Source organism: Tupaia chinensis, unplaced genomic scaffold, assembly GCF_000334495.1.
Source record: "Tupaia chinensis unplaced genomic scaffold, TupChi_1.0 Scaffold000076_1, whole genome shotgun sequence".
NCBI lineage: Eukaryota > Metazoa > Chordata > Mammalia > Scandentia > Tupaiidae > Tupaia > Tupaia belangeri.
Genome location: NW_006159536.1, coordinates 1,890,313 through 1,917,930, shown reverse-complemented (window position 1 = coordinate 1,917,930; position 27,618 = coordinate 1,890,313). Strand labels below are relative to the sequence as shown.

General features: G+C 39.5%; 1 protein-coding gene across 1 annotated transcript in view; it reads left to right on the top strand.

The window, feature by feature from the left end:
* Positions 1-27,618, top strand: part of ADAM23 (ADAM metallopeptidase domain 23) — a gene marked incomplete at its 5' end in the record, with an annotated part of 206,650 nt that overhangs the window by 117,894 nt on the left and 61,138 nt on the right. Inside the window, 6 exons of the mRNA XM_006142466.3 lie at positions 2,504-2,586; positions 3,832-3,895; positions 10,058-10,130; positions 11,206-11,279; positions 14,292-14,357; positions 26,952-27,023. Of these exons, the coding sequence (XP_006142528.1) occupies positions 2,504-2,586; positions 3,832-3,895; positions 10,058-10,130; positions 11,206-11,279; positions 14,292-14,357; positions 26,952-27,023 (432 nt within the window). The remainder of the gene's footprint in view (positions 1-2,503; positions 2,587-3,831; positions 3,896-10,057; positions 10,131-11,205; positions 11,280-14,291; positions 14,358-26,951; positions 27,024-27,618) is intronic.

The window sequence follows — 27,618 nt, the reverse complement described above, 5'->3', positions numbered from 1 at the left end:
AAAATAAAAAAAAGGTCCCCCCCCCCCCCATTGAATTTAATGAAGGTAAATAATGAAACTGGTGTTAGGGCTCAAGCTCCTAATTCTCTAAAATTCTTCTTCTTTTTTTTTTTTCATTTCCTTATGGTGCAGTATTCAAATTCAGGGATATGTGTCCTATTATAGATATCTTTTTTCTACTTCTCTTTAGCTACCAGCCCACTGATTTTTAAAATAGATCGGCACACCCTGCTGGTTGATAAAGTTGAAGTATATAAAGATATCTCTACAGATCATTTGAGTATAGTGTAGTGTATAGTTTTTATTATTTATACTCAGATGCCATGACATACACATCCCCTAGCTAAGGCCTGTGTTGTTTATTTTTATGTTTACCCAGACCTTCAGGAGTTGATTAAAAATATTGATGCTGGGACTGGACAGTGGTGCAGTGGTAAAACATGACATTCTGAAAGGTTGACCTACATAGGAAGGTCCCTGGTTCAAGTCCAGAGGCCTCCCTGGGTTTATCAGGCATGCACGTACCTGTGATCCTGAGCTGGCTGAAGCTGGGGGTGATTGCTGCAGCTGTACCCTGTTGGGGATGCTGACTTTCTCTCTCTCTCTGGCTCATGAGAATACACACACACACTCACACACCATGCATGGTCACCACGAAGGTCCAGGTTTATGGGAATTTCTTAAGCAATGAAGATAGTAAGAACTGGCTGGTTAAAATTCATTGAACAGACATAAGGTGGGGCAATTTTAAAAACTGCCATTGAAATAATAGGTTCTTTTTCCATTAAAGTGAATAGAATCAATCAGTTCCTATTATTAGATTATCAATATCAGGCAACCAAATCTTTTCCTCCCATCCTAATTGCTGTCACTAGGGTCCCATTTCTGACTGGGAAGTATCTGAATAGATGCATATGGCTTCAGTGTTTCTTAAGTTGAAGAACAGGCCTGGTGGTTTCCAGTGAGATTCCAAACTTGGGCAAACTTGTGGAGCAAAGTTATTATTTGAGCATTGTCTGGCTTGTGGAGTGTTCAGCCGTGTGATAGTGGTAGGCTGAAAAGTAGGGAAGATACTTACTAGGATTTTTAATTTCTTTTGTTTAGCCACTTATCAGATGGTCCAATTTTGTAGAATTTAATGTTAGTTTTGGACCTAAAAATGCTGACATCTGTCCCCACACATACTTCTGTCATGTGCTATGTTTGCCCTTTCGGGCTTCTCCTTTCCAGGGTTTGTGTAGTCCCATATCTGTGACCCATTCAGGGACACTGGGCAACCCTCTAGTATTGTCTGAGGCCTTCCTAACTGAGAAAGGTAATGCTAACTTGGGAACCTTGAGATGTGGGATTCAGTTGGGCCTTTTGCTACTTTTGGCAGGGTCTTTCAGCACTTTTCCTATTTGAAGATGGAGATCGTGGTTACTGTGTGGTAGTGTTTGTTCAAGATGGTTAGACCCTTGGGTGGAAGGCACCCCTGGAGCTGACCATCCCACCATTAATGAAGCCCTCTGAAAGTGGCCTCTGCTTGTTACCCAAGCTTTGTTTTGGGGTAATTTTATACGAAATGCATTACTCTCTAGTTTACAAAATGCTGCATAGGTCTGAAGAGTTGCCACATGGTATTTTTCCTCTAGTACTTTAAAAAAATAACTTCGTGTAAGTTTAGTAATAAGAAACTCAGAAAATTCTCTAATACTAATAATACTAATACTACATTTGAACTTGAAGACTTTCTTATAGTGCTTAATATAACTTAACAGTTTAGATGTTAAAGCTTTCTTTCAATGGTAAACATCAAGGACTGGATACTATTTCAAGTTTCGTGTAAGATTCAGAAAATAAGTGATCCACATTCAAATATACAGCGTATTTAACCAGTTCCCCTCAGAAAATACCCTACCTTTATTCAAAAGAGGTTAACAATGACCTTGATAATGACAGAGCATCATCCTTCAATTTCCAGTGTGAGTGAATGAACCTTAGGTCAAAAATAAAATTGGAAATATTTTATGGTGAAAAGAATAATATTTTTAGGCAAATATGGAACTTGCTTTTCTTAGAAAGGTCAGGTAGATATGACAGTGTTTGTTATGCACTTACTTCTAACAATCACTTGACTTAAGATAGCCTTTTGGTGTGATACAGTGCTAAGCAAGCACTTTGATGGAATTTACATTACCTATGGTTGTTTTTAGAATGTCAAGGGTCTGAAAATTTAATTGCCGAATATTGACCTGGATTCTCAAATTGCTGACTGTGTGATACCATTTGTCCTTGTAAGTTCCAGAGTTGAATATGCAACTAGAACTTGATATATTATGTATAAGTCAATACTTCTACACAAGTTTGATTTTTGACAACAGAAAAACAATCCTTTACTGTAGAGTAATGCAGCACACATATTTCCGTCCTTGCGATTCTTTATGCTTTATAGGAACATCCAAAAAGTGAATCTTGATGCATAAAGCACAGTTGTTCAATGAAGCCTTCTTTTACTCTGCAGGGTGGAGAGCATTGTTACTATCACGGGAGCATCCGGGGCGTCAAGGACTCCAAGGTGGCTCTGTCCACTTGCAACGGACTTCAGTACGTGGGCCTCCCACTGCATTGCCACCCTCCAAGCTCGCTTCCAGCAATTCACCCTTTCCAGTTTTCCCTCTAGATATTTACTTATTTATTTTAGAGCCCTTCTGTGTCAGTCCTGTCTTAGGGGCTACCTATGGAGTGGTGCCTGGGAGGACAAAGTCCCTTACCTCTTTAACACATAGAGTTTGCAGGAGATTCAGAGATGAATGATTCCACAGATTAATATTTAAGTGTCATTTTGGTGGTGGTTCAAAGGGGAAGTCGGGTGCTTCTGGAGTGATTGAACCTAGTCTAGGCAGGTTCCCCAAAGATATATTGGTCAGATTAGACCTAAGGACAAGTAGGAATTAGCCAGACAAGAATGGGTGTCAATGAGAAGAGCTCATGCACTGGGAGGTACTGTTTAGATCCAAACAGAGTAGTAGCTTGTGGAAAGATCTAGTTTGGACCATAGGATAAAAGAGGATCTTGCAACTCTTCTTTTTACCTTATGTGAAAACCCCCACATCTCTCAAAATTAAATTTATGTGACACAGAATCACAGTGCTTTGTGGAAACTCAAAATTTATAAGCATAAAGATATTTCTGGGGACCAGCAAGTGGCATGGTGGTTAAGGCACTGAACTCCCACATAATTGACTGTGGTTCAAGTCCCAGACCTGGCAGCTTGAAAATCATGCCAAGTGCATGTGTGCTCATGCCCAAAATCCTGAGAGGAGAATGGAGGAGAAGGGATTTCAGTGTGGCCATCCTCCCTGGGGGGTGATTTCTCACTTTCTCTTTCACCCTCTCTGATGAGCACATGCATCCTAAGTGAAAACCTAAAAAAATGAAGATACTTCTGTTTGCCTCCTCAGAATCAGATGGCTTTTGATCATTTTTACATGTGAAGGATCTATCTTTTTTCTAGATAATATTGGATTTACTTAACAGAAATTTATACTCGTTGAATAATAATTTGAGATACTGCCACTGCATAAGTAGTCTTATCTTAGATTACTCTTCTGATCTGCATGTCGAATTCCAATGGTTAATTATGCTGGGTATAATTTGTTTGCTTGTGGCGTATGCTTTTATATTTTTTGCAGCCTATATGCTGCTGTGTGGAGAGCTGGGACCACAGTGGGATTTCACATAGATATGGGAATTAGATCTGGGGCAGCATAAAGCAACGATGGTGTTCACTTGCACTTTCTGATCATTCGCTGTGTTTGTCAATTCTTCCGTGTGTGCTTTCTTCTGCAGTGGTATGTTTGAAGACGACACTTTCGTGTACATGATAGAGCCACTGGAGCTGACTCATGATGAGGTGAGTCTGACTGTGACATCAGTTTGCTGACGGTATTTTACTCTTCCAGCATCTCTGCTTTGGAGCAGGAAAGAGAAGATACTTGTGCATTTATATACATGGTACTTTATTTCAGACTTACAGTGGTACTATTTTTTTAAAGAATTATTTATTGGGACCAGCAGCTGGTATAGATTGCTGGACTCTTATGTAGTCGACCGCGATTCAAGTCCGGGCCCGGCAGCTTAAAACTCACTTCAGGCGCCTGTCCATGCATGCCCCAAATCCCAAGAGAATGAAGAAGAAGGGATTGTTGCATGGCCATCCCTCCTGGGGGGTGAATTTTGCTTTCTGTCTCTCTATCTCTCTGTCTCTCCAGCGAGCACACGTGCTCTATAGCAAAAAATCCTCTCTTAAAAAAAAATGATGTATTTAATTTAATTTATTATTATTATTATTTTTTAAATTTGCTGTAGGGAACATGTACTCACCATGGAGAGACAGACAGAGAGAGACAGAAAGAGAAAATGAGAAAGTAAGCCACCAAATGTGGGAATAAAACTGTGGTTGACCATGTGGGAATCTAGCACCTTAACCACAAGGCCACATGCTGGCCCCTATACTTTTTTTTTAATTGGCCAGAGGTTGTGTGTGTTTGGCAGAGAGATCACGTGCTGGCCCCTATACGTTTTTGTTTAATTGCCAGAGGTTGTGTGTGTTTGGCAGAGAGATAAAGAGATAGAGAGAGAGAGAAAGTAAGTACCCTCAATGGGTCCTGGTCCCATGCAATCCCTTTACCATTTCTCCATCCTGTCAGGATTCTGGGCATGCACATACATGGGCCTGTTTTGTCTTTTAAGCTGCTGGGTCTGGAACTTGACCTGTGGTCAGCCATGGTGGACCCGGCTTACTCAATCATGAGGTGATGGAGCCAGCTGAGTACCATGAATTTTGAAGCTTAAGTTGTATATGCAGGACACATACCAGTGAGGGATGATAAGAGGCATCAAACCAAGGTTTTCTGAAGTGAAGTCTAGTTCTTTCTAATTTATGGAGAAAACACAGAGGATATTTTGTTTTATATTGTCAGTTCTTCTTTCTTTTTTTATTTTAAGAGAGTTTCCTGCTATAGGGTGCATGTACTCACCAGAGAGACAGAGACAGAGAGACGGAAAGTAAGAAATCACCTCTCTGCCAAGGGGGATGACCACGCCTCAATCCCTTCTCTTCCATTCTCCTCTCATGATCTTGGGCATGCACGCACATGTGCCCGAAGTGAGTTTTAAGCTGCCAGGTCTGGAACTCAGATCATGATTGTCCTTGTGAGAGTCCAGGATCTTGACCATTACATCATCTGCTGGTCCCAACGGCTTCTTTTTCTTTCAACTCACTTTCATCCTGTTTCTTTAGATAATTGTGTGACTGTAAGTATGTATTGTATTTAACCTTTCTGAGGCTTCAGTGGGGAAGTGTGTGGACTAAACTATGATTACTAGGCATTTTGTTTTCTTCAGAGATAGGGAAGAAAAAAGAAAGTTCAGAGTCATGGACAGACCCGTGATACAGGCAAGACATCATAGGCTCTAATAGTGTCGCTGGCTAATAAAATACAACTCCATTTGAAATTTGACATATATTTATCAAATATTGTATTAAGGACTTACTGCATGCTCGATACTATTGTAGGTCCTGGAGATACGTTAGTGACAAAACAGATGTAGAACCTGAACCTAATGGAGCTTGTAGCCTATGGGGCAGATAGGAATACACAGGATAAATAAATAATTAGTTATGGTATACTGGATAATAATATATACTAAGGGGTAAAAAATGAAGCCAGGAGTGTGGAGAGGAGAGGTAAACATTTATATATACTCGCTAGGGAAGGCCACAAAAAGATGAATTTTGACTGAAGACTCTAAGGAAATTGGAGAGCTGGAAGAATATTTTAGGAGATGACGGGAACCAGCAGTTAGCATAATGACTATGTCGCTGGACTCCCACATAGTCGACCGCAGTTCGCGTCCCGGACCCGGTGGCTTAAAACTCACGCCGGGCGTGTGTGTGTGTGTGCCCAAGATCCCGAGAGGAGAATGGAGAAGAAGGGATTGTGGCGTGACCATTCCCCCTGGGGGGTGATTTCTCGCTTTCTGTCACTGTCTCTCTCTGTCTCTCTGGTGAGCGCATGTGCCCTATAGCAAAAACCTCTCCAAAAAAAAAAAAAAGGAAAAAAAAAAAGAATATTTTAGGAGATGAGCAGATACAAAGGCCCTGAGGCTGGACTATGTCTTTCTAGAAACGTTGAGGTACCTGACCAAATTGGAGGAGTGAACAGGGGATAAAGGCACTGAGAGGTAATAGAGGGAAACCAGATCAGCGAAAAGAGCTACCAGTCGGAAAATAATGTCTTGAGAGTGATAGAGTCAGAATGTTGCAATCATTTGATGGAGAGCAGAAAACTATTTTTTTTTTTAATGTTTAGAGACTTCAAATTTGGTTAATATAAATTTTGAAACAGGTTGTAGTCATTTAGGCTATGAACAGTAATGATTGAACACAAATTTTTTGGGGGGTTGTGACAAGATATGTATGAATATGGGGTAAATTCAAATCTGAGGCTGATGTTTGAATAAACCTGTATGATTTTTAAGTAGTAACTGTAAAAATGATCACATAATGAAGGCAACTTCACCTAGACGAAGATTCTTTAAGTTAAATGTTTTCTCTTTATTCCACGGATGGCGGGATCACCTTCAGACAGCAAGATTATTTGAGTCATTTAGCAAAAAATCTGACTTTGATTTCTGGCTTTGATGAATGGTTTTGTAACCCTAAAAAAATCCCAAAGAACAAAACTAAAAAAAAAAAAAAAACACAAAACAACTCTTTATTTAGTATTAGAGTTTTGAAATGTATAATGTGATATATTTTCAGTGTGTTCCTAATAGGGCAGTTTTGCAGATTTGATGAATTAATAAATGTAAGTGGCAGTGCCTATTCAGCTATCAAAATGATTTATAAATCTAAACTGTTATTCTAATGTTTAAAAATTGGTTCTGCATTGCTTTCCCTTAATTATGTGTTCGGGGGTAATTGTTACGTGTTTCTTTTCTTTTCTTTCTTGCCTTTCTCTCTACTACCTACTCTTTTTTTGTTTGTTTGTTTTTGAGAGATTTTTGCTATAGGGCGCGTGCGCTCTCCAGACAGACAGAGAGAGACATAGAGACAGAAAGCGAGAAATCACCCCCGGGGGAATGGTCACGCCGCAATCCCTTCTCCTCCATTCTCCTCTCGGGATCTTGGGCACACACGCACACGCACCCGGCATGAGTTTTAAGCCACCGGGTCCGGGACACGAACCGCAGTCTACTATGTGGGAGTCCAGTGACATAGCCATTACGCTAACTGCTGGTTCACGTCTACTGCCTACTCTTCATGTGACAAGTTGTTATCGTCATCCTGGGCAGAAGGAAAGGAACAGTGTTTGAAAGTTTAGTCAGTTTTTAAATTTTTTTTTTTTGAGAGGTTTTTGCTATAGGGCACGTGCACTTGCCAGACAGACAGAGAGAGACAGAGAGAAAGAAAGCGAGAAATCACCCCCCATGGGGGATGGCCACGCTGCAATCCCTTCTCCATTCTCCTCTCGGGATCTTGGGCATGCACGCACACGTGCCCGGCGTGAGTTTAAGCCACCAGGTCCGGGACATGAACCGTGGTTAACTACGTGGGAGTCCAACAACATAGCCATTACGCTAACTGCTGGTCCCAGTTTTTAAAATTTTTAAAAAGGTTTTTGCCATAGGACATGAGCACTTGCAGGAAAGAGACAGAGAGAAAAAGTGAGAAATTACCCCTGGAGTGGGGATAGTCACACCACAGTCCCTTTTGCTCTGTTCTCCTCCTGGGATTTTAGGCAAGTGCTCACACACACCTGGCATGATTTTCAAGCCACCAGGTCTGGGACTTGAACCACAGTTAGCTATGTGGGAGTCTTAACCATCATTCTACCTGCTGGCACTTTAAAAATAAATTTTTTTTAAGAATTATTTTTTATTATTTAACTTTATTTATTTTAATTTGACCAGGGCAGTACAGAGTGAGAGAGGGAGGGAGAGAGAGGAAGAGAGAGAGAGAGAGAGAGAGAAAGCAAACTGCCAGGTCTGGGACTCAAACCTTGGTCACCCATGTGGGAGAACCAGTGCTCTTCACCATGCCACCTGTGGGCCACCCCCTTTTTAAAAAGATAATTATTTAATTTATTATTATTATTTTAAAATTTTCTATAGGACATGTACACTCGCCAGAGAGAAAGAGAGAGAGGAGAGAGAGCGAGAGAGAAACTGAGAAACTAAGCCACCAGGTCTGGGACTCGAACTGCAGTAGATCATGTGGGAATCTAGTGCCTTAATTACTACACAACTTGCTGGTCCCAGTCCCTTAGTTTTTAAAGCTGTGCTGCTGGTGCCATCAGATAGTGTAGGGGTAACATTGCAGAACTCTTATATGGCCCACTGCACCTTGAGTCCTGGACCCAGTGGCTTGAAACTCACTCCAGGCAGGTGTCCATGTGTGCCTAAGATCCCAGGAGAAGAATGGACCATGTGTGGCCATACCCCTGGGAGGTGATTTCTCACTTTCCCTCTGTCTCTGTCTCTCTCTCTCTCTGGTTAGCGCATACACCCTAAGGCAAAAACCTCAAATAAATAAATAAAGTGTTGCTGATCCATCCGTGAATCCTCTTCACTAGGTATCTTTTACCTGTTATGAGAATCAAGTGTTTACTGTAATTGAATTCAGATATTTTTGATGTTTAATTTATTGTCTTTATTAGTTTTAGTATGCTTTGCAAAATGAATGTGATAATTCTAATGAGAACTCATGTTTTTTCTCAAGCAAAAATGAATAACACAACTCAATTATCACCCTTCATGTAATCTATTTAAGATTCTTTTTTCTATTTTCTAACTAAATATATAGGGCAGGAAATTTGGAAAAGTAAAATAAACCAATACTGGGTTGTGAGAAAAATCATGACACGTTTTTGCATAGAGAAATATAGAAAAAATAAATCATGACTTCTCCAACAACCCAATGGTTAACTAAATAGTAATTATCCATTATCTCATCCCCCAGAGATTAATTCTCTTTGCTGTCAGTGTACATCCTTTCAGTTTTGCTTCCTCTTTTTAAAAAAGAAACATTAATTTAACAAAGTATTTAGTTTGCAATCAGTTCATTTATGTCAATTAATACTAGTCATGATACTGTTTTTTCAGTTTTTCAATGATACACATTCTCATGTTTTTTTAACAACTTGGATCCTTTTTGATAATATAATTTAAACCCAGAAATGTATCTCTCTGAACCTGAACATCTTTATTTATAAAATGATGATAAAAAATGCATTCTATGGGGTTCTTGGGAGGAATAAATTAGATAATGTGTATGAGCAGTGCCTGGCACATACTTTGCACTCTGCAATGGAAACGAGTAGTAATAATATAGTAATATGACATTCCCCAAAGTCCAATTTCTAGGGCAGCAGATATAAATATTTGCAAGGTTGTTGATCGGCATTGCATAATTTCTCCGTCAAACCATGCTCCCAATTTATTCTTACCAGCAATCTGTGACGGTGTTTTTTGCTTAATAACCATAAATAACTGTGGGTATCTTAATTACTAAACCTCAGCAAACTTGATGGCAAAAACTGAAATTAAAAAAAAAATGCATGTTGAAGCATTCATCATTTATTTACTTATTTGTTTGTTTCTTGTAAATTTCTTACTCGTGGTTTTAAAGAAAGCTAAGTTTAAGAGTAACTAATGAAACTATACTTTTATCTAAACTAGGGAAATAAATAAAATAAACTATTTTTCATTTAAAACTTTGGTCTCAATAATATGTACTTTTCACTTTCTAAAAGTTTTATTTATTATTACTATTATTTTTTAATTTGCTATAGGACATGTACACTCATGAGAGAGAAAGAGAGTGAAAGCAAGCCTCCAGGTCCAAGATTCGATGCCGCCTGCTGACCCCTCCCATACTTTTCACTTCTGACAGCTAAAAGTTTGACACACATGAATGTTCTCATTTTGGGAAGGACCTTAGAGAAAGTTCCAACATTATTCCACAGAGTCTTATTTGTTTTTTAATTGCATGCAACTGTTTTTGTTTCAGAAAAGCATGGGTCGACCACATATCATCCAGAAAACCTTAGCAGGACCACATTCTAAGCAAATGAAGAATCTCAGTAAGTTTTAATTAAAATAATTAACTATGTTTTATGTAGTAGGAGTTGTAACTTAGTAGAACTCTGTAGACCTGCATGCTTGTTGGGAAGTGGAATTTATTTGAGATCTGGGGTAAGCAGTGTGGGTGAGCAGTGGAGTGAATTGTGGCTTTTACATAAGGAGGCACGGAGAGTCATTTCTGATGGAAAGACTCAAACATGAAGCCCAGGAGTAGAACTGCATTGGAAATTAGAGAGCATGGTCAAATTTTGCATAGTGACTTACAGTGAGGTTTGTCTTTAATTTTCCTGGTAGTGTGATGCTCTTTTTCTTTTTAATGAGATTTTTGCTATAGGGTGCGTGTGCTCGCTGCAGAGATGAGAGACAGAAAGTGAGAAATCACACTTAATGGAAGATGGTCACGATGCGATCCCTTCCCTATCAGTTTACTCGCAAGATTTTGGGCATGCCCACACACCTGCCTGTCCTGAGTTTTAAGCCTTTAGGTCCGGGACTGAACTGTTTTCAGCTAACGTGGGAGTTCAGCACCTTAACCATTATGATATCTGCAGGCCTCAGTTTGATATGCTTTAGTCACCTTGTATTGCCACTGCCATCCTGTGCCCCCAAGACACTTAGGCATGCGAATGCTGGCAAAGACTTCTCTTTGACTGCTGAGACAGATATGTGAGGTTGTTGGGTATATTAATGCCAAACCTCTATAATAATTTATGCAAAAGCTTATGCCATAAGTTATTTCTAATTCTAAAATGAATTCAGCATAGAATTCTCCCAAGTTTTCAGATCCATCATGTGGTTGTAGATTAAATATGCATCTTCTAATGCACCTTGAGCCGCTCATAATGTTTTCGTGATATTTAGACAGAAATTATTTATATGAACTGCTTTGTGACTTTGAGAGACTGTGACATATTTAATGATCAGTAATCCATGATTGCTTTTTCCACTTTAGTTTATCTTGACTTTGAGATGACACATATTATCACTGGCACTGTGCCTTCACATCGTATTTTAAAATCTCCCACTGAAAGGCAATCAAGCCTAAATTTTGGTATTCATTTTCCTTTTGTGCAGGTATGGAAGGCAGTGACCAGTGGCCTGTTCTGTCTGAATTACAGTGGTTGAAAAGAAGAAAGAGAGCAGTGAATGTGAGTGTGGCATTGAGCCGCTGATGGGGCCATGACACTCAGGCTGTGTGCTGATCATCACCCTGAACCTAAACGCATCTGAAACAGTTTGGATGTGGGGAACTTTCAGTTAAAAACATCCAACCTAAAACCTGTGCAATTTGAGCCTTAAGACACAATGCTTTTTATTCATCTCTCCAAACTGATTATGATAGTCTATGAATCCTGAGATCATGTAGAAATGTATTGTGTTAGCTACATTTTCAAAGTGTTTTCTTATGAAAATCTCAGTACCTCCCCTTAGTATTATTATTATTATTATTATTTTAGGTTTTTGCCATAGAGCACGTGCCCTTGCCGGAGAGAGACAGAGAATGAGAGGGAAAGTGGGAAATCACCATCTTAGAGGAATGGCCATGCTGCAATTCCTTCTCCTCCATTTTCCTCCTGGGTTTTGGGCATGCACACACATGTGCCTGGTGTGATTTTTCAAGTCGCCAGATCTGGGACTCGAATCGCAGTAGCTACGTGGAAGTCAAGCACCTTAACCACCATACCACCTGTTGGTCCCAACAGTGCATTTTTAAAAATATTTAAAGTGCAATAGGTTCCACCTTGACCCCAGATGGCTTATATATACAATCTGAAGCATTTCTGTTAAAAAAAGAAAAAAAGGAGGGGACATTCAATTAAGCATTTGAAATGTTGCCTAATTATGCTTATTGTGTTTCTTTATAATGAAGAATGCTGTTATAGCAAACTCTGAGGCTGAATGTGTTTTTCAGAATATAATAAATCTATTTGACCATTAGTGATAGGACAGTTACTAAATAAAATTCATGTAATTATATAATCAACGATTGTCATATATCTCACATGCATTGATAAATGTATAGGGCTTTGTAACTAAAGTTGTGTTCCTAGTCTTTTTTCATAATAGATTCGAAAGCTGTAATGATGGGGACTGGTTAGTAATTACATGGTGAATGCTATGTAGCCAAGAATTAATTCCACAGTTTATAGATTACATGGTAATTTACTAGATAACTTAATGAATAATTATAATCAAAAGTGCACATTTTAGATAATGTTTGCTGAATATGTTTTTCTAGTGTGAAAAAATGAGATCGCAAGCCATGAAAAACTTAGTTCCGTGGCATGGTGGCTAAGGTGCCAGACTCCCACATGACTGACTGCAGTTCAAGTCCTTGACCTGGTGGTTTGAAAATCATGTTGGGTGGGTGTATGTGCATGGCCAAAATCCCAGGAGGAACATAAAAGAGAGAGTATTGTGGTGTGGCCATCCCCCCTTGGGAGTGATTTCTCACTTTCTCTCTCACTGTCTCTGTCTCTGGCTTTCTGGCAAGTGCACACACCTTATGGGGGAAAAAACATTTTTTGTTTTTGGAGAGGTTTTTGCCATAGGGCACGTGCGCTTGCCAGAGAGACAGAGAGAGACAGAGAGATAGAAGCGAGAAATCACCCCCAGGGGGGATGGCCATGCTGCAATCTCTTCTCCTCCATTCTCTTCTCGGGATCTTGGGCACGCACGCACATGCGCCCGGCATGAGTTTTAAGCCACCGGGTCCAGGATGTGAACGGTGGTCGACTATGTGGGAGTCCAGCGACATGGCCATTACGCTAACTGCTGGTCCCAGAAAAAATCATTTTAAAAAAGCTCTCTTTTTTGGTACTTAGAGATGTTTCTTTTGCTTACCCTTGAAGATGTGGTTAGTAATAATAAATTTTAAATAGGCTGCTATTCTTTCGCTCTTTCTTTCTCTCTTAAATATAAACTGACTAATGCTTGGATATAAAGAATACTATTATTAATTTTCTAATTATGAAAAACAGTGAAATTCCAAATGAGGACTAAAGTACTTGGGTTTTACATTCAAGGTTATCTATTGAAAAAATTTGGAAGAATTTAGAGTACTTGTCAGCATGTATCTTTTGAGAAGTTGTGTAGTTAAGAATTGATATATTATTGTTAGTTTCCCTCCAGTGAGTTGATGTTTCTATTTGACTACATTAATAACTGTTTTAGATATATCTAGAGGCAATTATAATTTATGCTGTTCTTACTAAATTAATCGTACGTAGATTTTCTTTGAAGTTTTAAGTAGACATGAATATTTTGATTACATTTTAGTGCTAAAGAAATTGACATTTTATTTTAACAGAATTGTGCTGTGCATTTTTTCTAGAATATTTGTACATGTAAGGCTATATGAAAACATGAAGGACCAGCAGGTGGCATGGTGGTGAAGGCACTGAACTCTCACATAACTGACAGCTTTTCAAGCCCCGACCAAAGGCTTGGAAATCACGCTGGGTGCATGTATGTGCATTTCCAAAATCTCAAGAGGAAAAGAGAGGAGAAGGGATTGCAGCATGTATATCACTCTTGGAGGGGTTATTTCTCACTTTCCTCCTCTGTGTCTCTCTCCAGCAAGTACATGTTCCCTATGGCAAAAAGAAAAAACAAAACAAAACAAAACAAAACACCAAAACAGGAGCTGTTGTTCCCTGTCTTCATGAGTGCTTTAATAACAATTAAGTGTAGTTCTATAGTGAATACTTGAATGTTTACCTTCACACGTTTTGTGGTTACTTTTTTATTTCCCTGACAAAGTTTCTTCTAGGAAATTTTATAAAGTAGGTAGTAAAGAGTTTTACTGAAATTCAAAGTTGTAACTTAGCAGTGAGCATTAGAAGTACTTTATGTTGTGCTGGGTCCTGTGGCCTAGTGGTTACAGGAGCCAGGTCCCAGATGGCTGACTCGTTAGTTTGAATCCTGACCCTGGTGACTTTCAAAACAACATAACGTGTGGGTGCACACAACCCTCAGATCCCAACAGGATAGAGAAACGGAGAAGTGATTGCTTGTTACCACACCCCGTTGAGTGGGGCTTTCTCTCTGCTCTCTCTTTCTCTGTCTCTCTGTGGTGAGTGTACACACCCTCTGGCAAAAAACAAAACAAAACGAAAAACTCAGCCACTATTCTGACTATGCATTTTTATTTCCCACAGCCATCTCGTGGTGTGTTTGAAGAAATGAAATATTTGGAACTTATGATTGTTAATGACCATAAAACGGTAAGGCAGAGAGTCAATGGATTTTAGACCCAATAGCTTACTTTCAGAATGCATTTCACTTTAGTTATTATTTGTTACTTGTTAAAGCCAAGATATTTAGTTTATTGTTTCAGAGATATTATTAAATGATTTGATTTATTTCTTGGTGTTTGAGACACCAGATTTTATAGAACTTTCATAATTCTAAGTTTTCCCTATGTTTAATAATGGTTTTAATGAATGGATTTAGCTATTTGGCATCTTTCATTTGGATCATTTAAAATTCTTACTCTCTACTTTTTTCATTGCTGTATTTGGTAACTATTTTCTAATTTCATTTTATGCCTCTGTTCTGCTAATGTTATTTTTTCTTATTATTATGATTTGCAGTAGCTAGAGTTATAAGATAAGCCTATATAATAAAGATATATCTAAATATACTGTCTTTAACCAATGACTTATCTTCTTAAAATATTGGAAAGATGAATAATCTTGTGTAGAAGTAAAATGTGAAGGAATGTGGCATTTTAGTAAAACTTAAAAGAAATATGAAAGGGGCCAGCAGTTGGCATGGTGGTTAAGGCACTGGACTCACACATGACTGACCACAGTTCGAGTCCTGGTCCCAGTGAAAAATCACTCTGGGTGCGTGTGTGTGCGCCCAAAATCTTGCGAGGAGAATGGAGAAGTGGGGATTATGGAGTGGCCATCCTCTGTAGGGGATGATTTCTCACTTTCCCTCTCATTCACTCTCTCTCTCTGGCGAAGTGCACATGCCCTGTGGCAAAAACTTAAAACAAACAAACAAACAAACAAAGAAATATGAAAAGCAATCATTGATCTCCATTTGCCCCTGTTGAAGAGAAAGTAGAAACTCTCTTCACTATATTCGACATTTCCCTGGAAAACATCTTTGCTGATCGGTAGAGCATGCTGTGAGTCTTCATCAGTGGGCTGCATTTCAGGATATCCAGTGCTAGTGGTATGCTGGCATATTTTAACACCCAGCTCTCTGGGGAAAAAAGCCTTTACTGATGATTTATGTTTGCTGCTATACATGATGTAAGTATTCCCACCATGGCTGATTTCAAATGACCAAAATGAGCCCGCTAGTTGGAGAACTCGGAAAGTTTGTGTTCTGTTGACCTTTGTGAGCTGGTGGGAGCAGATCCAATGACCACCAGACTGCTGAGGCCAGTTGTAATTCTTGTGGAGGTTACGTAATTTAACTTTAAAACTTGCATGCATTATGACAAAGAGTAGCTATTTTTATGAAAATGAAGTTGCATTTTTGGAAAGACTTTATAAAGATGAGAATCTTTAAAAAAATGCTTAAAAGTCAGGAATGGATGAAAAATGTGTAGAAAGTGGGAACAAAAAAAAAATTCAGATTGCTTTGCACATATTTTTGAGTCCTTGTTTTACTTTAAGGAAACCAGAATTAGATTAGTAGACTATGTGATAAGGTTGTGCTTCTGCTAAAATGGCAACATGAGATTCTTTTTTTAAGAGAGATGTTTGCTATAGGGTGAGTGCACTCACTGGAGAGACAGAGAGACAGAAAGTGAGAAATCACCCCCAGAGGAGATGGCCTCACTGCAATCCCTTCTCTATTTTCCTCCCGAGATTTTGGGCATGCACACACACGAGCCTGGCATGAGTTTCAAGTCACCAGGTCTGGGACTGGAACCATGGTCAGCTACTTGGGAGTCCAGTTCCTTAACCACCATGCCACCTGCTGGCCCTGACAACAAGACATTCTAATCAGTAGGTCATACTCAGAAAGGGCTTTGAAACTGTACATTTTTTAAAATGGTGATTTAATTTATATGTAAGCTTTTATTTGATTCTCTACCTTTCTCCAGAAAGAGGAAGAGAGGGAGAGAGAGGAAGGGAAATTACCTCCTGGGGAGGGAGATGGTCACACTGCAGTCCCTCCTCCTTTGTCATCTCAGGGTTTGGGGCACACACACAAACTGCACCCAGTGTATTTTTCAAGCCTCCAGGTCCAGGGCTTGCACTGCAGAGTCAATTATGTGGAATCCAACACCTTAACCAGCATGCCACTTGCAGGTCTAAATATAAAAATTTTTAATAGACTACTTTTTATATACAGATTTTTTTTCTTAGAAATCTTTAAGTACATTGCTTGAGATATGTCAGTAAGAAGCACAATTTATCAGAATTACATACAATTTAGGAGAGGTCTTCCCTGGTAGGACAGAAAACCAAATGTGTAGGCAATCATTTTAAAAAATGAAAGCTAGGATAGGAGCTTTTGAAGGACATTAATTTTCTTGCAACTCCAAGATAGTTTTTTTTTAATCTGATTTATTTTTGTTGATTGGAACATTCATATATTTTCCAGCTACTTCTCAGTCCTAACCGTTGTGGCATTTTGTGAACTTATGGTTTTAGAAGATTCAGCTTTTCCTAAATCCATTATATAGATACTTTCAGAGTTGTGGAAATAATAATTAAGATTTATACAATGCTTTAAAGGTACAAAGTGCATTTTCAAGTTGTCGGTCATCAACAGAATTGTTTCTCTCCAAGAAGGCCTGTTCCCTTTGCCTCTCCTGGGTTGGGAGGGGGAGAGGGAATTATCAACAAGATAAAAGGATAGGAGGGGCCAGACAGTGCAGAAAATGCTTCACCTTAAAATATTCTAAAAAGCAAAAATTAAAAAAAAGAGAGAGAAGACAGAAACAGAGACAGAGAGGTAGAGAGAGACAAAGACAGGTACAGAGACAGGAGGCTTGTAAGAGGATCTTCCTACCATGCGAGTTTTGTGTGCCGGAGGCCAAATTATCAGTGGAAAATCTTCATTTCTGTTTCCCCAAAATGGCTAGTTCGCAGGAGCCATGAAGCTGTGTGTCTCCAAGAAGGCCTGTTCCCTTTGCCTCTCCTGGGTTGCAATAGAATTGTCTCTCAAGCCTTGACTTGAAGCCTGACTCTCTTTCCAATATACTATGTATGGAAGGTGCATGAAGCTATCAGAGAGTTCTCTTAACTGTACAAAATAGGAAACTTGATAATTTTGTCACATCACATGTTTCAAATTTATTTTTAATACTTGTAAATGTTTCAATAATCTTTTTTTTTAGAGATTTTTTGCTACAGGGCGTGTGTGCTTGCCAGAGAGACAGAGACAAAGACAGAGAAAGTGAGAAATTCCCCCCCGGGAAGGATGGCCATGCTGCAGTCCCTTCTTCCCCATTCTCCTCTTGAGATTTTGGGCATGCACAGACACACACTCCTGTTGTGATTTAAAAGACATCAGGTCCGAGACACAAACTGTGGTCGACCATGTAAGAGTCCAGAGCCTTAGACACTATGCCACCTGCTGGCTCCATAAATAATCTTTTCTTATGAATAATAAAATAGCACTCTTCTTAAAATATTGTTTTATATGTGGAAAATGTCTGCACATTGTATAGAAATGATCACATTCATGGTACTGTTAACTTATTTGAACTATCAAATCTTTCAATTAAAATACTCAATTTTCATTATAACCAATGAATCTCAGTAATTAATTTTATTATGATAGTTATTAAAATGAGTGAGGGGACCAGCAGTTGGTGTAATGGCTATGTTTCTGCACTCCCATGTAGTCGACTGCAGTTCGAGTCCCAGAACTGTTGGCTTAAACTCACGCCAGATGTATGTGCATACATGCCCAAGATCCCGAAAGGAGAATGGAGGAGAAGGGATTGGGTGGCCCGTGCTCGGGGGGGGCGGGGGGGGTGATTTCTTGCTTTCTGTCTCTCTGTCTTTCTGGCAAGTGCATGTGCCCGATAGCAAAATCTCTCCAAAAAAAGAAAATGAGTAAGAACTAGGCATGATATGTCCATTTGTCTTTGATATGAGAAAGAAGAGATATAGGTTATATTGATAAATTCAGAGAGAATGCAGGTTGAAAAAATTTTTAAAAGCTTTTATTTTTGAATGGCAATAATGCCTAAAATAGAAAAACAAGTACCTAAGAAGATTTCTACCATTTAAATATTATTTCTAGACTAATAGACTATTGAGTCATCAGGAAAGTCATGACTCATTTTTGCATGGAAAAATATGTCATGACTTTTCTGACAACCTGCTAAGTCCACATTACATTCTAGTGCATAATAATCCCAACTAAATGTGTTACTTTAGGAAAAAATATTTTGAGAATTGAGAAGAGTCTAGTCTCTTTCTGAGATACACTTTGTGGTGAAGCTAGTTTTTGAACTTGATTACCACAAAGAAGTAGTAAATCAGTACATAGATCAAAGTCCTTGATTTCACAGGGCTAGGTAGTTGTACAGTGGTAATGCTACTGGACTCACATGGGAGAGGTCCTGAGTTCATGTCCTTGGTCCTCCCTGAGCACACAGGGCATGCATGCATATGCCTGTGATCTGGGCCTGTTGAAATTTCACCCCACAGTGAAAACCCTGTATGGAGTTCCTGCCTCTCACTCATGGAAGAAAAAAAAATACTTAAAATTCACATATTGAAATTCATACTGAACTAGAATAATTAATGTATCTATTTAGAAATTTGCTACTGGGCTTTAGAATCATCATCATCCCATTGAGAGTACTCATGTTATATCTTTATAGGGAAACACAGTTATTTTGATAACTCATGTTGGGGCCAGAAATAAAGTTCTAATTTTAATTTTTTTTCCCAAAAGCAAGTTTAAGGATTGCATTTGTTCTTGAAGGAAAATCAAAGTTGATAGTTTAAATGTAAATTATTTTCAGTGGTCAGAAAACGTGAAGTAAATTTTATCATAAATGGAGACTGCACATTTTTTTCTATACACAAAATTAATTTTCATTCATTCAGGAAATAGAAACATTTTGCCTACATTTGCATTCAAGCTTACCCCTTTAATTCAGAATAATCTAATACTGGCTGCCTGAAAAAAAGCGCTTATCTTATTTTGAACGAACATCACATTATTGGTGGCTTTCAATTAGAGTGAAAAATCCCTCAATTTTGTAGAAAGCATCTTAGTACCTCGCTGATGGAAACTAATTTGTGAGCCAATTACAGCTTTGATAAGAGTCTACAAACATTCCTTTGAGCCGCTTAGGCTAAAAATAAATATTAGAAACCTTCTAATAGAAAAATTGGTTGATATATTTTAAAATGCATGAAAAGCAGATGTTTTGCTTACATTTTTGCTATATTCTTAAATATGAACTAGTCAGTTCAGACTGAGTGTGATGATAACTCAGACTTTTTACATTTAAATTTCATCTGGTTTTTCTTAAAAACCATTATATTTTATATATACCTAAAAATTACCTCATCAATAATCATGATTTGTAAGGAATATACATAAACATCGTTTCAATTGTCACAGGGCTTATGCACTTTGCAGAAAGAGTGGGAAGGGAAAAAGCACCCCCAAAAGGGATATAGCCCTGCTGTAATCCCTTCTCCTCCATTTCTCCACCGGTCAGGATTTTAGGCATACATGCAGGCACATGCATCTAGCATGTTTTTCAAGCCATGGCGGCTGGGATTTGAACTGCAGTTAGCCATGTGGATACAGCTTCCTTAACCACTAGGCTATGCGTCAACCCTACATAAAATAAAATATTTAATAAGAACAAGTTTATCTCCTGTCTCAACCTAGAGAAGACTGAATTCCAGCTGTGTAATCTTGGCTAAGTCATTTGAGGATGGTGAAACCCACTTCATAAACTTGTGAAGAGCAAATATTTGTTATAGGAAAAAACACTCTTATGGAACATAGTAAATCCTAGATGCTCAATTAAATGGCACTTCCTGTTAAATCTAGTGGCCACTCTTCTGTCCTTATTTGACTCTTGGTAATGTTGCGCACAATAGATTATGTTTTCTTTTTTTTTTTTTTTTGGAGAGATTTTCGCTATAGGGCGCGTGCGCTCGCCAGACAGACAGAGAGAGACATAGAGACAGAAAGCGAGAAATCACCCCCCAGGGGGGATGGTCACGCCACAATCCCTTCTCCTCCATTCTCCTCTCGGGATCTTGGGCATGCACGCACACGCGCCCGGTGTGAGTTTTAAGCCACCGGGTCCGGTACGCGAACCGCAGTCGACTACGTGGGAATCCAGCGACATAGCCATTACGCTAACTGCTGGTTCCCATGTTTTCTTTTTTGAAACTTTTTTTTTTCATCTTTTAGCTTCTATCACACAACAGCTCTCCCTCATCACCAACCATTTGTTCTTAGTCCTTAAAATTTGACTCTAGAATTACGGGAGTGCCCATGACTTGGCTTGGGATCCTCTTTTCTTTCCTCACTCTCTCCGTAAGTGACTGCTTACAGTTGCGAGGCTTTAGACAGTACCATGACTTGGCATTCCACACTCCCTATTTCATTTCTAGCCTTCCGAGTTCCACACTCATACATCAACTGCCTACTTGATATCTCTATCTCTTGATGTCTTGAGATCTCTACTCCAATACTGGATAGGCATCTCACATTTAACTTTTCTAAATCAGAGCTCTGAGTTCCCTAGTCCTGAACTTCCCTTCCTCCAGTCTTTCGTGTTACTTTATTATTATTTTTTTTTATAAAGTTTCTTTCTTTCATCAGTGAGAAAGACAAACAGAAAGACAGAAAGAGAGCACCCCCATTTGGGCCACCCACCCCAGCTTCAGCCAGCCCCAGATCACAGACACATACACGTACTCAGGATGCATGCTCAGCGTATTCAGGGAGGTCTCTGGATGCTTATCTGGAACCTTCCCTTGTGGGTCAGCCTCTCAGAGCATTGTGTTCCTGCTGCACCACTTTCTGGTGCTCTCTTGTTTTCTTTCTTTCTTTCTTTCTTTCTTTCTTTCTTTCTTTCTTTCTTTCTTTCTTTCTTTCTTTCTTTCTTTCTTTCTTTCTTTCTTTCTTTTTCTCTTTCTTTCGATTTTGATTTTTTGGAGAGGTTTTTGCTATAGGGCACATGTGCTCACCAGAAAGACAGAGAGACAGAAAGCGAGAAATCACCCCCTGGGGGGATGGCCATGCCGCAATCCCTTCTGCTCCATTCTTCTTTTGGGACCTTGGGCACGCACGCACACATGTCCGGCGTGAGTTTAGGCCACCAGGTCCAGGACTCGAACCACGGTCAACTATATGGGAGTCTGGTGACATAGCCATTACGTAACTTCTGGTCCCAGATTTTACTTTATTTTTTAAAGAGTCTTTTCTTTCTTTTTTTGTGATCAGTTATTTAATTAGATTCTTGGCGAAAAATTCAGAACACCAACTTGTGAGATTAAACTCCATTTGTAAGGGCAAATATGAATCACAGGTAGCCCTGGAGCTGAGGAACAACTTTGAGTTTTGGTAAAATTTGTGGGTCCACAGCTTTCTGATCAACCTTGCGCTGCTCTAAATCTCGTATTTCTCCTTCTCTGTGTTGAAGATCTCACCTTCCTCGTGTCTGGGCTTCTGCAACTTGTTTTTCTTGAAGTGAGCATCGGTGAGGTGTTTCGGGATTTTTACTTTGCCAATATCAATTTTTGTGGAGGTGGCAATGACAGATTTCTGACATGTTCTATGCAGTAGAACTTGATTGAGAGCCAGTGTTCCAGTTACAAGGAGCAAGCTGCTCAGCTGCTTCAGGAAAACCACTGTCTTGCCTCTGTGTCGTCCAGTGAGGATGATCAGAATGGTCCCGGGAGTGATGCTAGCTTGCAGCTTTCTCACCTGCTGACTGAGAGGTGTGGGTCAACAGCATTTTTTTTTTCCCCCCGGAGAGTTTTTGCTATAGGACACATGTGTTCGCCAGAAAGACAGAGAGCAACAGAGAGACAGAAAGCGAGAAATCACCCCCAAGGGAGGATGACCATGCCGCAATTCCTTCTCCTCTATTCTCATTTCAGGATCTTGGGCACACACGGCCGGCATGAGTTTTAAGCCACTGGATCTAGACTAGAACAGTGGTTGACTATGGGAGTCCAGTGACATAGCCATTACACTAACTGCTGGTCCCAAGGGTCAACAGCTTTGGAGGCACATCTTCAGTAGGATAATACCTAGGCATTTTGCAAAGTTTAACCACCCAGGTACCACCATTCTTGTCTCCACCAACTGGTCTTATGACAGTGGCAAGAACCTCCTCCTTCTTTTTCTTTTCTATCCTGGATTTAGTGGCCAAGTAGTTCCTCTTATACATGGCCTTCCTGGAATATATGGCAGACTAGGAGTATCTCCCGATGCCCCAGACTAGGACCAGGTTTTGGCTATAATGGGGCTTCCTCCTTTTGGGCTTTTTAGCCTTGAGGGTCACCCTTTTTAATCTTGCCACTGGCATCAGCCTTCTAGGCTTTAGGTTTCTTCTCTGTAGTATCCTGCTTCATAGCTTTTTCACCTGTCATCTTGTATACTGGGAAAGACTAAAGCTTATTTTCTTAAATAATTATTTATTTATTTATATTATTATTATTGTTTTAATTTGCTGTAGAGCGTGTGTGCTCACAAGACACACACACACACACACACACACACACACACGCACAGAGAGAGAGAGAGAGAGAGAGAGAGAGGGAGAGGGAGAGAGAATACAAGCCACCAGGTCCACGATTGGTGCCACGGCCAGATAGCTGGGAGTCCAATGCTTTAACCACCATGCCATGTGCTGGTCCTCCTTGTGAATTTAAATGGCACCATCATCCTCCAGCTGTTCAAGTTTAAAACCTAGGAATTCTCTCTCATTCTTATTTATGTATTTATTTATTTGTTTTTCATGGTGGTGAGTACATGGGTGAGACAGAGAGAGAAAGAGTAATGCAGCACTCTTGACACTGCACTTCCCTTCCCAGCCCTGCAGCTTGTCAGGGTCTTGGGCACCTACACACATGCCTGGCATGTTTTCAGGTCAACTCAGAGATCTGAACCTGCAGATCATGTAGCTTCCACCACTGCAGTCTGGTACACTATGGACTGTGCCACCTAGGCTGGGCTAGGAGTCATCTTTTACATCACAAGTCTTCAGAACTCTTTGCTTTTGAACCCATCCACTTCTCTCTACAGTTGTCCAGCCTCCATTGCCTTTACCTGGACTATTCCTGTAGTTTTCCAGCTGCTCTCTCTGCTTCCATTCTCGACCTGCTCATCAGCATATAGCAGGCAGAGGAATTTTCTCTATTTTTTTTTTTTTTTTGGAGAGGTTTTTCTAATAGATCTTGCCAGAAAGAGAGAGACAGAGACAGAAAGCAAGAAATCACCCCCCAGGGGGGAAGGCCACGCCACAATCTCTTCTCCTCTATTCTCCTCTTGGGATCTTGGGCACGCACGCACAGAAGCCCGGCACTGGGTTCAGGACTCAAATCACGGTCGACTACATGGTCCAGAGACATAGCCATTATGCCAACTGCTGGTCCCAAGCAGAGGAATCTTTCTGAAAAGAAACTCAGACCCTTGAAAATTGCAAGATGAAATAAATGAAAAGCTCATCACATATTTTGATAACTTTAAACTACCTTATTTTATTAATATTTTAAACTTGTGTATCATGTTTTTATGATTTTTATACTATAAAAAATCTCCAAAAAGGACAGATTAATGTTTAGAAACAAATAAAATTCCTCTTACTAGGTGTGGTACGCTATGGCATTAGAAGGTGGTATTTTTCCTTTTTTTTGTGTGATATATGCTTCTTAATGTCAAGGCTTTATCATTTTTATTATTTTTAATTTGCTAGAGGACATGTGCATTCTCTGAAGAGAGAGAGGAAAGTGAGAAAGCACCCGTGTATGGGGAATGGCCACACTGCAGTCTCTTCTCCATTTCTCCCTCCTTTTGGGATTCTGGGCAAGCTGGCATGTGCGCCCCGAGTGTTCTAGCTGCTGGATCCAGGACTGGAACCACGCTATCAGTCTTACGAGAGCCAGCCACTCTAACTACCATGCCACTGGCTGGCTCAAGACTTTTTAAAATCTGTAATTCAGTGGCATCCAGTATCTTCACAATGTTGTGCAACCATTACCTCTGTCATCACTTCAAAGGGATAATGTGGAAACTTTCTGTTACTCTTAAAGGTATCTTGAAATATTTAAATTTCTGGAATTTTCCAGGCAACTTAAAATGTTGCATTATTTACAGCAACTTCTTTATGCTAGTTCAAAAACCCTGATACAATTCCTGAAAAATTTTAGATTAATATGATGTAATATGAGCACACTGACATTTATTTTAAAAGAACACAGTGTGGGTCAGATCGTGATCACAATGGTAACATGAACAATAATTACTGTTATACTGATAGTTATGAATTAATTAAAGCTACTAATAATGGTGGGCTAGCTGGTGGCATGGGGGGGGGTAAGGCAACTGGATCCCACATGATTGACTGTGCAGTTTGAGTCCTGGACCTGGCAGTTTGCAACACATGCCAGAAACATGAGTGTACCCCTAAGATCTCAAGAAGAGAATGGAGGAGAGGGACCAGCAGTTAGTGTAATGGCTATGTTGCTGGACTCCCACGTAGTTGACCATGGTTCGAGTCCTGGACCCAGTGGCTTAAATTCACGCTGGGCATGTGTGCGTGTGTGCCCAGAATCCTGAGGGGAGAATGAAGGAGAAGGGTTTACTGTGTGGCCATCCCCCCTGGGGGGTGATTTTTTGCTTTCTGTCTCTCTGTCTCTGTCTCTCTGGCAAGCGCATGCACCCTGTAGCAAAAACCGCCCCCTGTAGCAAGCACAAACCTCTCAAAAAAAAAAAAAGGAAGAGAATGGAGGAGAAGGGATGGCAGCATGACCGTCCCTTCTGGAGGGTGCTCTCCATCTCTTTCTCTCTTTCTTTCTAGAGAGCATACATACCCTCTAGCAAATTAAACAACAATGAAAACAAAAATGAAAGCTACTAATAGCAAATTATTAATTTACTACACATCAATCACAGATAACCTGTGTTCTGAGTGCTATAAAAAATAAGTATCAGATATGTAGTATTACAATTTATCATCTTTGCTGAAAATACATGTTTGTGTGGGGGCAGAGAGAGAATGAAATGAAAGGTGGTAGGACGTATTTACAGAGTAAAGGTAAGCAAAAGAGAAAAATAGAATATTATGATTTTCCAGTGTAGGAATATTTTTAATCTTTATAAAACATGTATTGCTTTAATAATTATAATTGAATACAAAATTCAAAGACTTATGGTGCAAATGTAAATTGGTAGTTTTAAGTATGCTTTTCTTTTTCCTGAGTTGTAAAAATAATACTAGCCTCATGGGCCAGCAGAGAACATGATCTTCCAATGGTAGACTTTGTTCTTTTTTTTTTTTTTAAGGTTTTTGCCATAGGGCATGTGTGCTCACTGGAGAGATACAGAGAGACAGTAGGAGGGAGAGTGAGAAACACCCCCCAGGGGGATGGCTACTCTGCAACCCCTTCTCCATTCTCCTTTTTGGATTTTGAGCACGCACACACATGTGCCTAGCATGATTTTCAAGTACCAGGTCAAACCGTGTGGGCCATGTGGGAATCAGACTTCAGTTTTTAAAATGTCCTCTTAAAGACATTGAACAAACTTTCTTGCTCTTGCTAAAAACATAACCCTCTGAATGCTGTTGCAGAATTATTCTATTAACTTTCTTTTATTTTCTTAGATAATCATAAATAACATAACATTTCAATTTTACTTTTTGCCACCTCTTTGTCCTGACTTTGAGTAGTGAAAAGCTAAAGGCTTCATTTAAAGGAGATCGTCCTCTAAAGGGTGAATTGAATGTAGACAAATGCATTCTACACCTTGGGCAGTACCTAAAGTGTTACCTAAATTTTCTTTTCTTTTCTTTCTTTCAACTGAGACAGAGGAACAGGCACCCCAAATAGTCTTCCAGTCATGATCCACTTCCACTCTCAGCTAGCCCAGATCATGACCACACCTGTGTGGGCCTAACGTGTACAGGGAGGTTTCAGGGTAAGAACCCAGCACCTTTCCATGTAGACCCAGTTGGGCCTGGCCCCTGAGAACATTTTCTTGTCTGTTCATAGACCTGAGTTTAAAGGGATGACAGTGGGCCAGCAGGTGTCATGGTGGGTAAGGTGCTGAGTCCTACATGGCCAGCTGCATGTTCTAGTCTTAAAACAAACGACTTGGAGAACATAATGGGTGCTGTGTGTGCAAGCCCAAAATCCAGAAAGGAGAATGGAGAAGGGATTACGGTGTGGCCTTCCCCCAGGGTCTGATTTCTTACTTTCCTTCTCTCTCTCTTTCTGTTTTTTGTCTGACGAGTGTATGTACCTTGTAGAAAAGAAAAAAAAAAAAGAATGAAGAAAGTGTCCAATTAGAGCTACATTTTGTTTTGTGCTAAATCTTTTATAAGGATTGAGTTCGTAGATTAAAGCTTTTAATTCAGACTTTTTAATTAACTTATTTCTCAGGTATAAAGCTTCACATGTAGATGTCTATACGCCTTTCCATTATTTGGAACATTGTGGGTGTTGAAATAGCGAGTCGTGTTACCTAACAGAATATAAGAACATCATCATATCCAATATGGCACAAACAGAAATCTTTCTACTATTGCTATGATGTTTCTGCTTTTACAGAAAGTTTCTATAGTAGATTTTTGATTGACTGTAAAATTGTCACTTGGCAGTGACTGGTGTGTCTTTTCCCCTTAGTATAAGAAGCATCGCTCTTCTCATGCACATACCAACAACTTCGCAAAGTCCGTGGTCAACCTCGTGGATTCTGTGAGTATCCAGTTTTCATGAATCTGTTTTCACCAACATGGAACGATGTAAATCTCTGTCTCTATTTGCTCGCTGTGTTATCTACCAGGCAAAAGTAAAGAGACAATTCTTAATCTCATTTATCTCAGAAGTTATAGGGTGGTTTGTTTCACAAAGAGCAATGCTTTCAATTTCGGGACTGTTGAGTTATTCTTGGAGTCCCCAAAATGTGCTAGCGTTGCTTCTAAGTGATGCCTAGACCTTATTGTCACCAGAGTCTCTTAAAATCCATGGAGAAAATTAACTACCAAAAAGAGTGGAAAGGATTCTTAGCAAATGAGACTTCATTAATAAACACTTGAGTTTTTCTTAAATATATGTTAGCAAGGAAAAGCTAATATATTGAGGCAGAGTATATTTGGAGAATATAGATAATGCTTAAAAAATTTTTAAAAAGATGAAAATTTATTATCCTATTGTTCCCATTAGCAGAATGTTTCAGACTTCATTTCTAGGTGACAGAATAAAGGGCAGTACCCAAAGGAAATTAATTTCAAACAATAAAATGTTTATCTCCTTATGAAGACTTCATAATTCCATAAATCTTTAATATTGC